General features: G+C 37.3%; 1 protein-coding gene across 13 annotated transcripts in view; it reads left to right on the top strand.

Moving 5' to 3' along the window:
- The window catches only part of LOC131364713 (protocadherin alpha-C2-like), a 116,541-nt gene extending 103,172 nt beyond the window's left edge, over positions 1–13,369 (top strand). For all 13 annotated transcript variants that reach the window (XM_058407992.1, XM_058407991.1, XM_058407985.1 and 10 more), the window contains 2 exons: positions 3,091–3,176; positions 10,256–13,369. In XM_058407992.1, the coding sequence (XP_058263975.1) occupies positions 3,091–3,176; positions 10,256–10,560 (391 nt within the window). In that variant the 3' untranslated portion in view covers positions 10,561–13,369. The remainder of the gene's footprint in view (positions 1–3,090; positions 3,177–10,255) is intronic.

The following is a 13,369-nucleotide window of genomic DNA, read 5'->3' as shown; positions in this document are numbered from 1 at the left end:
TCTGGAGACTGGCTAGGCCACTACAGGACCTTAATGTGCTTCTTTTTGAACCACTCCTTTGTTGTCTTGGCCGTGTGTTTTGGGTCATTGTCAGGCTGGAATATCCATCCACGACCCATTTTCAATGCCCTGGCTGAGGGAAGGAGGTTCTCACTCAAAATTTGATGGTACATGGATCTGTCCATCGTCCCTTTGATGCGGTGCGGTTGTCCTGTCCCTTAGCAGAAAAACACCCCCAAAGCATAATGTTTCCACCTCCATGTTTGACGGTGGGGATGGTATTCTTGGAGTCATAGGCAGCATTCCTCCTCCTCCAAACACAGCGAGTTGAGTTGATGCCAAAGAGCTGGATTTTGGTCTCATTTGACCACAACACTTTGATCACCCAGTTCTCCTCTGAATCATTCAGATGTTCACTGGCAAACTTCAGATGAGCCTGTACATGTGCTTCCTTTAGCAGGGGGACCTTGCGGGCGCTACTGGATTTCAGTCTTTCACGGCGTAGTGTGTTACCAATTGTTTTCTTGGTGACTATGGTCCCAGCTGCCTTGAGATCATTGACAAAATCCTCCAGTGTAATTCTGAGCTGATTCCTCGCCGTTCTCATGATCATTGAAACTCCATGAGGTGAGATCTTGAATGGAACCCCAGACAGAAGATAGTCCTTTTGTGTTTCTTCCATTTGGGAATAATCGCACCAACTGTTGTCACCTTCTCACCAAGCTGCTTGGCGATGGTCTTGTAGCTCATTCCAGCCTTGAGTAGGTCTACAATCTTGTCCCTGACATCCATGGACAGCTCTTTGGTCTTGGCCATGACGGAGAGTTTGGAATCTGATTGATTGCTTCCTTCTGTGGACAGGTGTCTTTCATACAGTTAACAAGCTGAGATGAAGAGCACTCCCCGAGAGTGCTCCTACTGTAATCTCAGCTCGTTACCTGTATAAAAGACATCTGGGAGCCAGAAATCTTTCTGATTGATAGGGGATCAAATACTTATTTCACTCATTAAAATGCAAATCAATGTATAACTTTTCTGAAATGCGTTTTTCTGGATTTTTTTGTTGTTATTCTGCCTCTCACTGTTCAGATACACCTACCATCAAAATTACAGACTGATCATTTCTTTGTCAGTGGGCAAACATACAAAATCAGCAGGGGATCAATAATTTTTTCCCTCACTGTATATGAACATCAGTGACTCCAACTTAATGACATGTTCATTGGAAGACAAAGAAGAGAAGTTAATAAGTGTAATTGATGAAATCAGCTTGTTTATGCTTGATTATTACTGTCCAAATTTCATAGGCAGAACACAACCTTTAATATGTCATCCACAATCCACTCTGGGCTTATTATATGTTTTTTACATAATCATTCTGTAGCATTTAGTCGGATTTGAAAGGATTTATTCTGTTAGCATTTGGTCAGTGTGAGAGGATTTGTCTGTGCCCTTACAAAATTGAAATAGAAAGATATTTTTAAACACAGATTACATTTCAGAAATCACAAAGGTATCATTCAGAGGAATGACAAAAAAATAGAGAGTACAAAGGAGAGGATGAAGTGAGGAAGAGCAGTAAGCATTAAAAGGTTGACAATTAAGAGATTAAAATGGCCTCCACTAAGACAATCTAAAAAACAGAGGATTTTTAAAATAAAACCCTACAGTCTGAATGCACAAGCATATGGTGAAATTTGTTTAAAAATCAATGTTGATCATGATACAGAGATTTGAAAGGGAGATTCTGTGAGATGTGGGGGTGTTATTTAGCAACCATAGCTGCCTAACACATATTTATCAGAAATTTAGAGAGACAGCACACTAAAATGGAGGCCATCTAGTTTGCATTCTACAGGCAGTCACCCATACCTCACTCTTTTGTATGTACAGTCTATCTCCTCATTTGCACATTTTGTTGTTTCTTGACAGTTTTGTTTCTCATTTTATATTACATATGCTTGAACCAACATGCTCCCAAATTTAAAAAAAAACATAAGAATCGACACAAGCTCCAAATTGTTAAGCAAAGCAAGGAGGAGGGTTAGCAGATTTGTCTTTTTTAGAGTTCCATTCTTATCCAGGGAAATAGCTCCTGTTTGTTTGAATTAGGTTGGGGTATGAGCATGGGCCAGTTGATTTATGGGCATGTCTATATTTAAACTCACAAACAGCACATTTTTACAGGGCATTCAGATTTTTCCTTGCATCGCACCTGTTTGATAAGTTTATCAAACCTCAGTGTTTTTTCCTGAACTGCAGCTTGGCAGAGGTGAACATGTTTGCTGTAAGGGACAAAGAGGTGCTTTCAGCTAGCATTTCAAGCAGTAGTAGAAAAGCCTAGCATTGACCGTCTGGGTTGCCATCTGGGTTGTCATCATTCTTTCGACTGAAATAAAGCTCTGTATGGCTCTACTCCATCACTGTGAATGCAAACTCATAAAGATAATCTGTCTTTAGCACACTTCTCACAGAAACATGCCATATTACTTCTCTCTGGATTACAGAGCACAGCCATGAAAATGAAAGAATTTTATTTCTTCCAAAAAAATCCTGAAAACTGTTGATGGTAGTATGGTTTGGTATGGTAATTGGTTTTGTTAAAATAAAAAAAAGTAAAAATATTTCCAAAATATTTTTTGCTGTCTTCTCTCAAACACATATGCTGTACCTTGCTTTTAGACTTGCTTTAATTTCAGTAATGCTCTCTACACCCAGACTGCATGCAGTGAGCAAAGACTAAGCAGGCATAAGATGCAGTTTGGCTTCTATAAACAACCCTTACCTAATCTAGCATTAGGGAGTTGTTACACACTAATGTGTAACAAGATAAATTTTTTTCTGGATAGGTTCAAAGAAAAATAGGTTTGTTTTATAGTACTGCAATAATGGGCTTAAATAAATAATATTATTGATTATGTTTTCCAATGGTTTTTATATTACTCCAACTGTAACTATAGAAATGTATTTTATTCATTGTGTCATTATCTTGAATAAGACTATTCTAGTCTAAATATTAAGGTTAATTATTTTGATGGAGCATTTCACATTCCATTTTGTGTTTGTGTTTGTGTGTCTTTACATTTACAGCTCGGTCCATATGGAGGAGTCATCTGTGATGCAGGGGGCTCAGGGCGTTCTGGTCCAAAATTGGCCTACTGTCTCCAGTGCTCCTGGTAAGACACCATCCTGTCAAAATCCTGCTTTACACCAGTTCACCAGAAGGGGAATAGTGTGTGTTAGGTCATACTGAATTTATACGTATTGAATCTTATGTATCTGCCAATACAGTGAATAATGCCCTAATATTTTTTACCCTTTGAAATATTACTTTCAGTATATGTTTTATTGTCTGTTCTGCAATTACTTTTGGTGCTCTGACATCTTTCTTTCCCATAAAATACCCAAAATAACTTTCTCTCATATTTCCCTGCAGTTGTTTCTGAATTACTGAAATGGCTCTAAATTGCAGCTGAAAATTATTTTAAGGCCAGGAGCTAGCATGATGATAATGCATGCTAAATGACAGTTGTTTAGAAAACTGAAATGAATACCCTAAAGTATAATGTAACTGTACTTAGAATACAGAACACAGAGGTTATTTAGTAAAAAAATAATTACAGAACTTGGCATATTGTGCCTTAATTATATTGAATTAAAATCTGAGGCTGTTAATGGTATCAAAATGCATGGCAAACTCCTTAATTATATCACAAACATATTAATGTCTGACAGAATTGTATGAACCACTGCAGACAAACTAGAAAGACATATCTAAATTTAAATACATTAAGGTACATTTTGCCTTGTCAAGTTCACCTTATCAAAACTACTCTTAAATACAGTTCCAAATAATAATTTGCTGTAAATAATAAGAGAGAACCTAACACATTATTTCTCTCTGTTAATATATATGGCAAATTTAAAAGGAATAACATGGATTACTCTAGATCTGAACAACTATAACATGATGCCCTTTTAATACAAGTTATGACATGACTTAATGCAAGTGGTGATGGTTATCTCTGTAAAAGGAAAAACAAAGCAGAGAATTAACAAGACAAAAGACTGACAAGGGTTTAGTGTGGAAGTTTAATTGGCCTGATCAATACACACACACACACACACACACATTTTTTTGCTAAAACAAATTAAACAACACACCAACACCTATCATGAGAGAACCAAATCTGTAAGTAAATGTTACCATTAAGTGCACAGTGCTAAAGCTACAGGAACTTTAACACAACCATATAGATATTTTCTTTCCTTCATAATCATCTCCTCTTGAGACACTGTAGGTTACAATTGTCATAGGGTCAGTTTGGAGTGTGTGTCCATAATTAATGTATATTTAATTACACAATTAGTAGAACAAGAGAACTGTTAATGTACTGTCATGCTCACTTGCTACAAGATTAAACAACATGATTTAGAGAAGTGTAGATCAGTTAACAGAGATAGAGAACAAGAATGAGGAACAGAAAACAAAATGATGTCATTAGATCAGACTTTATTTAAATTGAACAAATGTAATGAAATATAATACAGTTAGATAACTGTTGAAATGATGGAGTTGGAGGAGAAAATGAGATGAGGGGTGTTAAAGAAGGGCAGACCAAGTGGGAAAGGGAGTGGAGGACAGTGTAATTACTTGGGTTATGAAAGATCAATTTGTTCTAATTAAGTCGGTGCTGATGACAGAGTCTTCGAAAGAAGTAGCTGTGAGCCCCGAATCCCCCCCCACACACACCACTACCTCTCTCTCTCTCTCTCTCTCTCTCTCTCTCTCTTTCTCTTCTCTTTGGCATGGTCAGTGATTACCTTTTAAGTCTGAGAAAATACAGCACAGTTCTGATAGGAGAGAAAATGTGAAAGGGAATTAGTAACTGTAGGGTGAGCGATACAGCAGACAAATAACAGTGCCAGCTGAGTTATTTTCCACAGAGAATAAGTGAGCCAGTATGTACCTAGTGTTGGTTTGCAGATAATGATGAAAGATGAGTTAATATGTATTTTGAGAAAACAATAAAAACAGAAGGACTGGTTATGATTCAAATAAAAATAAAACACAAGTGCACAATGCCATAGTGTTTAGCATATTTGCCTTGCACCTTTAAGGTTGGAGGTTCAATCCCTACCACCACCTTGCTTTGATAGTTTCCTCTGAGCTCTCCAGTTTTCCTTAAACAGTTCAAAGGCATGCATTGTAGGCTGCCTGGCATCTTTAAATTATCCATAGTGTGAGAGTTGTGTGTGATTACGCCCTGTGATGGGTTGGGACCCCTGGTCCAGAATCCCAGTGACCCTGTGTTTGATGAACAGTACAAGAAAGAGTGGATGGATAAATAAAAAACACTTCCTGTTGAGAGCAGCCTTCATCCAGATTAAGATCATTACATTAAGAGAAACACACTGCTTTTCTCCAAGGACTTTCATCTATTGTGTATAGCATGTTTTGAGCAGCTATTGTAATATAGGGCGAGTGAGAGAGTTAACAAGAAGGGATCTGCAATGGCGGCTGTTACTAGGGGAAAAGAGAGAAAGAGAGGGTGGAGTAAGACATATCGAGGGCTTAAAGCATTATTCTCTATCAGTGTCTTTGCCTTAGCCACTAGAAGTGGCAGTTTCCACAGCAACCATTCATTTCCTCAGTTAGAGCACAGAGGGAGAGAGAGAGAAGTGGTAGAGAGATGGATAAGTGTGGTGCTGATTCATCTAAACAAAGGTGTAATGTAAAAGACATCATAGAGTAGAATAAAATAGAATAGAATAGAATAGAATAGAATAGAATAGAATAGAATAGAATAGAAAGTTGGCAAATGATCACCATGATCAAAATTATTTAACTTAAATTGTGGTAAATAAAAAAAAGACATACAGTATATACTCATTGTTGATTTTAATGGGAATACCTGTACACCCGGGCATTTAGTAGCAGATGGGCATGTTTGAATAACTGCTGATCTCACAGGATTTTTACACAGGAAACATTTTTATACAGTCTCTAGAGTTTAGAGTTGCACAGAATGGTGTGCAAAACAAAAAAACAGTGAGTGAGCCAGGGTTAGGGTTAGGGTTAGTGAGCCAGTTTGGTTTAAGTTCCCAGGAGCAATGTAATATCTCAAATAATCACTCTTTACAACCACTGTGAACAGAAAAGCATCTAATCAGGTGCAAAACATTGAACCTTGATTTGGATGGGCTACAACATCAGAAGAGCTCATTGGGTTCTACTCCTTTCAGCCAAGAACAAGAATCTAAGGCTATCATGGGCACAGCCTCACAGACAGTTCTGTGTAATCTCTAGATTAGAGTTTCTGAAATACCCAAATCACCCCATCTGGCACCAACACCATGCAATGGCTAAAATTACACAGATCACATTTTCCTTATACTGATGTTTCATGTGAACATTAACTGAAGCTCTTGACCTGTATTTAAATGATTGTGTGCATTATGCTGCAGTCACATGATTGACATTTAGTAGACAATCTTGTCAAAAGCTACTGATAAATTATTAAATAGATGCAATGCAATATAGATATTTAACACTATATGGCCAAAAGTAAGGACACCTGACCAGTCACACCCATATGTCCTCCCTTTTGCTTGTATAATCACTCTTCTGGGAAGGCTTTCAGCTAGATTCTGGAGTGTGGCTTTGGGGTTTTGCCCATTCAGCCACAATAGCATTAGTGTGGTCAGTCACTGATGTTGTGCAAGGAAGCTTGGCATGCTGTCAGCATTACAATTAATTCCAAAGATGTTCAGTGGGATTGAGGTTAGGGCTCTTTGCAGGCCACTCAACCTTTTCCACTCCAGCCTTGGCAAAGCATGTCTTTATTGACCTCACTTTTTTCACAGGGGCATAGTCATACTGGAACAGGTTCAGGCTACTCCCCTTAATTTAACAGGAAATGTTAACACATCATATAAAACATTTCAATAGTCTGGGAAAGGCCCTCGTTTGGTTGTGATAGTCAACTGTCCACAAACATTTTTGCTGTGAATTAAATGATTAGCAAAGTAAGATGAATGAATGTTATATTCGTCAGAGCGAAATAGGTAATACTTGCAAAAACAGGAAAGAGAAATGCAGGGTGGAAAAAAGAAAGCAAAGAGAGAGGGATGAAGAGGAAGAGAGGTGGATGATTTTGACCTTTTCCAATCTAGCAATTTAAAGTTCTGTAGGTGTGCCAACCTGCACTGCCCTGTGACTCAGAACCCGCACATGATGCCATATGCCCACACATGGGCAAACACATAAGGTAAATCTCTTGTGCTTCAGAAAATTGGAGCTAGAGTATTCGCTAAAATGCATCAGAATTATAGAATGTCTGAAGATTCAGAGCATAAAGGCATTTATACATATTATATATCTATTTTTTTACAACCATGAAATATCAAAAGTCCACATCAGTTTCAAATATCCAATACATCTATACATCTTGTTGTTTAAGTTGCATAAATGGTTTAAAATTCACTTTGCACAGTCATCATAGGTGTGTGTTGTAGCTGTATAGTTTCATCCATTCATAATTATTTATTACTTTTAGACTTAATGTTTTCAATAAAAATAATCAGCCTTTTTAAGCTCAGATATTTCACCTACGGTAAGACCACATACACTGGGTTTCTTGGCTGCATTTACACAAAACCTGTCTGTGCCATCTGCTGTGTTTTATCAGGATTGCAGAAGCTGACAGACTTAGGTGTGGCATATCATCTCATACACTGAGACATTCACACACACACAATGTTTTATATTATATAATGTATTGAATTATACACAACAATGTATGTTTTTAACGTGTATTGTGCACTTATCCAAATACAACAGATTTCATCATGATGAAATACTCCACCAAAAGTAAGCACATAAACACAAAAAAACACAACAATGTTTTTTTTTTTTTTTGCTTTTGTTTGTTTGTTTGTTTTTCTTATAGGTGTAACCTGAAAGCTTTTGGCCAGCTTGTGCAACATTGCACGTCTTCAGAAATGTAGAGTGAACATTACATTTCACCCATCATGTCCTTCTCATCCTTCTGCCCTTCAGCTACAGAGAAAACAAGAAAGCATAAAATAAAACCAATCTATAAATACTCCAATGTATGATACATGAGAGTGATATCAGAGACAGATTGTTAGACCAAGGATTTTTAAAGCAGATACTAGATCTCTTCAGTAATTGATTTTTACCTGTACACAGAGAAATAAACAGAGATGAATACAGAATACAGTGGTGTGTGTGTGTGTGTCTGCATGTGTGTGTGTGTGTGTGTGTGTGAGAGAGAGAGAGAGAGAGAGAGAGAGAGAGAGAGATTATTTGGTTTGATCTGTTTTAATTATGTTTTTATTAGGTGAGCCAGCCACCCACTGTAATCATTTTTATAGCAGTTATATTGCATATTAAACCTTTGTCAATAATCTGAGGACATAGTGAATGTCTCCACATGCTACATTAAACAAGGTCAAATAGAGGGGGGCTTAAATTTTTTTCTTCTCTCATATTCATAGCAAAGACAATCTTGAAGGTTGCTATTCTGGCAGAATATTTGTCCCATTTTAACCTCAGATCAAGTAAAAGGGAGAGATACAGTCTCAGGCAGTCATAGAAATAACAAAGTAATTAGAAATTACTTTCTCTCTCTCTCTCTCTCTCTCTCTCTGTCTCTTTCTCTTTCTCTCTCAGACACATAAATGACCTCAAACAATCAAAGAGAAAAGGCCTTGTTCCATCTGGAGTGAATTTTCCCTATAGTAAAGAGCAAATACATGCCAATCTATTTGTCAACATATATCAATCAACATATAACAGTTTGCATTTTTTTTCTTGATGGGGAAAGAAGAGATTTATATGCTGCAGTGGGACGTGAGAGGTGTTCTTCAGTACTGTTGTTCATTCTGCTGTAGTAAGCACATTCTGGAGAGAGACGCTATAAAGAAGCATAAGAAAAAGAACCGTTTTTGCTTGCAGCCATGGTCATTCACACACCACTGCACACAGTCTCTAACAGTACTAGTGGTACATGATAAGCCTAAAATAAGAAAAGAAAAAGGAAGAGAAGGAACACCTTTGGGTGTGTCAAAAAACAAGTTTAAAAAAATGTAGGTCACAGTTGTGTTGATTACTCCTGACTGGTATGTGTCGCTAGTGATAGAGTAGGGCAGTGCATTGAATGGATGTGTGAGACTAAATCTGAAGGGCTCTACAACAAAATGAAATCAGGCTCAGACAATATAGACACAATGACAAGTGACAGAGTCACTTTTGCACTCCATCCTAGGAATATACTACGATATAATACCATGACAGCAGTCACATCTAGATGCATTCTCACCTATGACATGGGGGAGACCACATGACAGTCATATGTCAGTGTTTTTGAAAAGCTACCCCCTTTTTGAAAAGATCTTTTTTCCCTTATTCATGCTTTCACCACTTTGAAGAGGATTGGTGAAAAGATGTGTTTTGGTCGAAAAGTTTTAGTGTGGGAGGGAAAAAATAAAGCTATTGTAGTTAAAAATTCATTTTATAACTATACTATTAACTATTAGCATTAATGCACTAATATCACTCTGTTGAAGAATTTCATGGTGGCTTCTCTAAGGTGACATTTTCCTCTAGCAGTCTATTGAGACAGCAGTAATTTATAGCATGCACACACACACACAAATTTTAGACCACCACGGTGACTCATGTTAACCCATAGACAGCCTGTACAGGATCAGAATTTGTCTCCTTCATACTTGTTTGTGCACAAACACAATACTGCTTCTTAGCTTATGCTAGTGTTGTAAGTTACACAGTGACACACACATGGGTCTTTCCCTTTCCATGGCCACATTATCTTTAAAAGAGGTTAAACTAGGTAAATTTAGTTCTATCTGATGTTGTGTGTGTATCCATGTGTGTGTTACTCTTTGCCTTCCTGTCAGTGTGTGTTTACCTCTGTTAAAATGTCAGCCTTTCTTCTCTGACCTTTCTATCTTCCTTCTGTAATGAGTTGGACCTGACATGTAATCCTGTGCTGTTGGATCCTGATCTATTCTGTGCCTTGGCTATTGAATACTGCATACATTTCAGTGTTTGTTGTTATACAAGGCATTCTTTGAAATGTGTTCACAATGTATTTATGACATGACAATTAACATTTGTTTTACATTTATTTACAGCCATGTGTGTTTTCTAAACTGAAGTGTCTATAACATTAACAATGATATTTTTCTGTCTCTCTGTCTCTGGTAGATAATGAGGGTGGTGAGGTGTCTCCTCCTGTAGGCGCTGGTGTGGACAGTAACAGTTGGCATTTTCGGTATGGTCCAGGCCCTGGTATGCCCCCCCAGCATCTGAAGCCAGGTGAAGTTCCGCCTGAAGCCTTCATCATTCCTGGCTCTCCTGCCATCATCTCCATCAGACAGGGGCAGGACGGTGATGATAAGAGCGACTTCATCACTTTTGGCAAGAAAGAGGAGGCCAAGAAGAAGAAAAAGAAGAAGAAGGAAAAGGAGAAGAAAGACAAGAAGGAGAAAGGGAAAGATGATGATGACTAGAAAGAGTTATTATACACACACAACCACACACACACACACACTCACAGACATATAAGACAGAGATCTCAACAGGGTTCATGACGGAACTGATTAACAAGGTTATGGGTGAGGACTATTAGATAATTGTTTTGTTTATTTTCTTCATTTATGAACTAAAGCAAATATTTTATTTTGAGTCATGATGTCTGTCTGACTCAACATGAAGTGTCTAATTAAGATCATTTATAATTTCTCTGTCTCACGCTACCAAAATTAGCGTTACATAACTCAATTCACGTTAATCAAATTATTGATTAGTTTTCCTCCATGCTCACAGTGCCTGACTACCCAATTTTCTCAAAAGACAACCGTGAGAAATAAGTAGATTACTGTTGACACCTCTGTCTTATTTATCATTGTGATTTCAGTTTTCTGTTTTCAGAAAGGAAGTCAAAATCAGACTTAAGAAGGTTAAAAGCAGTACACCACTTCTGATTATCAAGAAACGTATCAATAATTTAAAAAAGGAAAAAAGATGAACAATTTGGGAACAGAAAAGGAAAGGCTTTGATATAGGAAGTGGGGTTTATGCTAGTGTAAATATGGTGCCAACAGAGAAGTTGTGTGCCATGTTGTAAAGACAAACTGGTTTACTAATAAGAGACAGTGCTAAACTAATGCTTCTGCTTGCTCTGCTTCATGTCTGTGTCTACACTATGGAGAGGTATTTCAAATGAATAAGGAACATGTGGACACACTCACCTGACACCCAGCAGCATAATAAAAAAGAAAGATAAAACAGTGGTGAATGGTAAAATGCAAGCACATTACGATTACCAGCACTCTCTCCCAGTCATTATAAGCGCATTATCTAAAAATTTAACACTCATGCACATGCTTGTACAGGGTCAAAAGATAACACTCCACTAATGATAAATCCCCTTTTGTTGTACCTATTTTTTTTTTTTTTTGCTTCAGAAAATTTAAGTATGTGATTCAGCACAGGGCAAAAATGGATGAACTAATGTCTGGCAAAAGTTAAACACTGAAAGGTAACAGAAACTTGGTGCATGTAGTGGTGACAATTAAAGCTACATAAACAACAAAGAATGATTAGTGAATAAAGGAAAATGTGGGTGGTATTGCTTAGATGGGTAGCTGATATAGTTGTACAATACATGTAAAAAAAAAAAAAAGAAAAAAAAACAGTGTTAGTGATAATGTACACAACATGCAACATTCCCTGAAAACTTTCAGCGACCTGAAGCATATGCTCTGAATGTTTGGTATCGCTGCCCTTGAGCTTGTTTTTTTTATTTTTTATTAATCCTTAAACTCAGATCTTTAATCCTATTTTTGTGCCTGCTTTCTCATCTAACATGAGGATGTGGTGTATGGTTTTGTCCTGTACAAAATACCTTTGCCTTTCTGGTTGGAAGGCTAAGAAATGTTCAGCTAACTTAGATAACAAATTAGCCTGACTCTTGTGTGTTGTTTTAGCAAACAAAAATGTTTTTTAAGATCTGTTTTATAAGCTTTAATTGATCTGTATTGCATTTGTACAGCACATCTTTTGCTCTCTCTCTGACTCTTTCTACCCTGGCTTTATGCTCTGTTCTGTTTTGAATGTTAAATAGGCCAGCTCCAGTCATTGTACTGCACCCAGTACACTGAACATCACTCCTCTCTGTGTGTAAGTGTGTGTCACCAGTGAACAGTATAATGGATGCTGGTCCTTGTATTCCACTGCTTGTATTTGTCAAAGGGTAGATTGGAGAAAACAGAAGGGAGAGTCAAGACATGGTCAGGGGATGGAGTTTAACCAGAGCATGACATGATGTGAACTGGCCAAAGTACTGAATTGCCAGTATTACCTATTTGAAATAAAAATTTTCCCTGTTGCTTTGCATTGGAAATTGGACTAAGATGGCCACTGAATAATTGCAGTACAAAGTCTAGGAATCAATAGACTCCACCCCAGAATCCAGTCTTTGCACTGAAAGCTTCATGCTTCTGCTCCGTTGGATCCCTCCCCCTGTCTGTTTACACTGTACAACCTCATGACTTAAACCAATGTCACAGTGGCTCAGCTGTGACTGCTGCATGACCTAACCAGAAGGAAACTCTTACTACATAGATATATATGAATATAGATAGAGATTGCTATAATTTTGCTATTTTTGTTTATGATTTGTATCCATTACATTTATCAGAGATTTGCGTATTGTACTGTCTCTGCCAAGCCTTTGCATAATGATATTTTCCACACCCACTCAGAGTGTACATCTACCATGTTACTAAGCCTTCTACTTATTTGTAACTGCTTTATAGTGTGATGCCCTAAAGCTCCTGCTCAATCTAATGTTCTTTTGGTTTTGTTTTTGGAAACTAAATGCGAAGAAAAAAAAACACATTTGTGTATGGCTTTGACATACTGATCTAACACTTTATTATTGTAACTAAATTACTATGTATGACAACACTATCTCTTTTCCTTCACCTTTCCCTTTGAAGGATAAAAAGCTTAATGAAAATGTCAAAAAAAAATGATGTAAAATACAGTATATGTAGTGTATGCTTGTACCTAGTGAGCGTTCATACCATCATTATTTCTCAGTGTCTGGTAGTGGTCAGTAGGTGGTAAAGCACTGTCCAAATGGGCAGGGCTCATCTGTTGTATCTTTTGTACACCTGCTCATCAAACTGTGACAGTGAAGTAGTAAAATCCATTTCTCTCTTTCTCTTTTCTATTTCATTTTGATGAACAAGGTGGTACAGTGTTTTGTTTAATAAATCACCAAAAAATAAATAAAGTTTGCTTTCTTAATAA

This window comes from Hemibagrus wyckioides, linkage group LG14, assembly GCF_019097595.1.
Source record: "Hemibagrus wyckioides isolate EC202008001 linkage group LG14, SWU_Hwy_1.0, whole genome shotgun sequence".
Lineage (NCBI taxonomy): Eukaryota > Metazoa > Chordata > Actinopteri > Siluriformes > Bagridae > Hemibagrus > Hemibagrus wyckioides.
The sequence above is the reverse complement of the archived record's forward strand: the minus strand, read 5'-3'. Positions and strand labels throughout refer to the sequence as shown.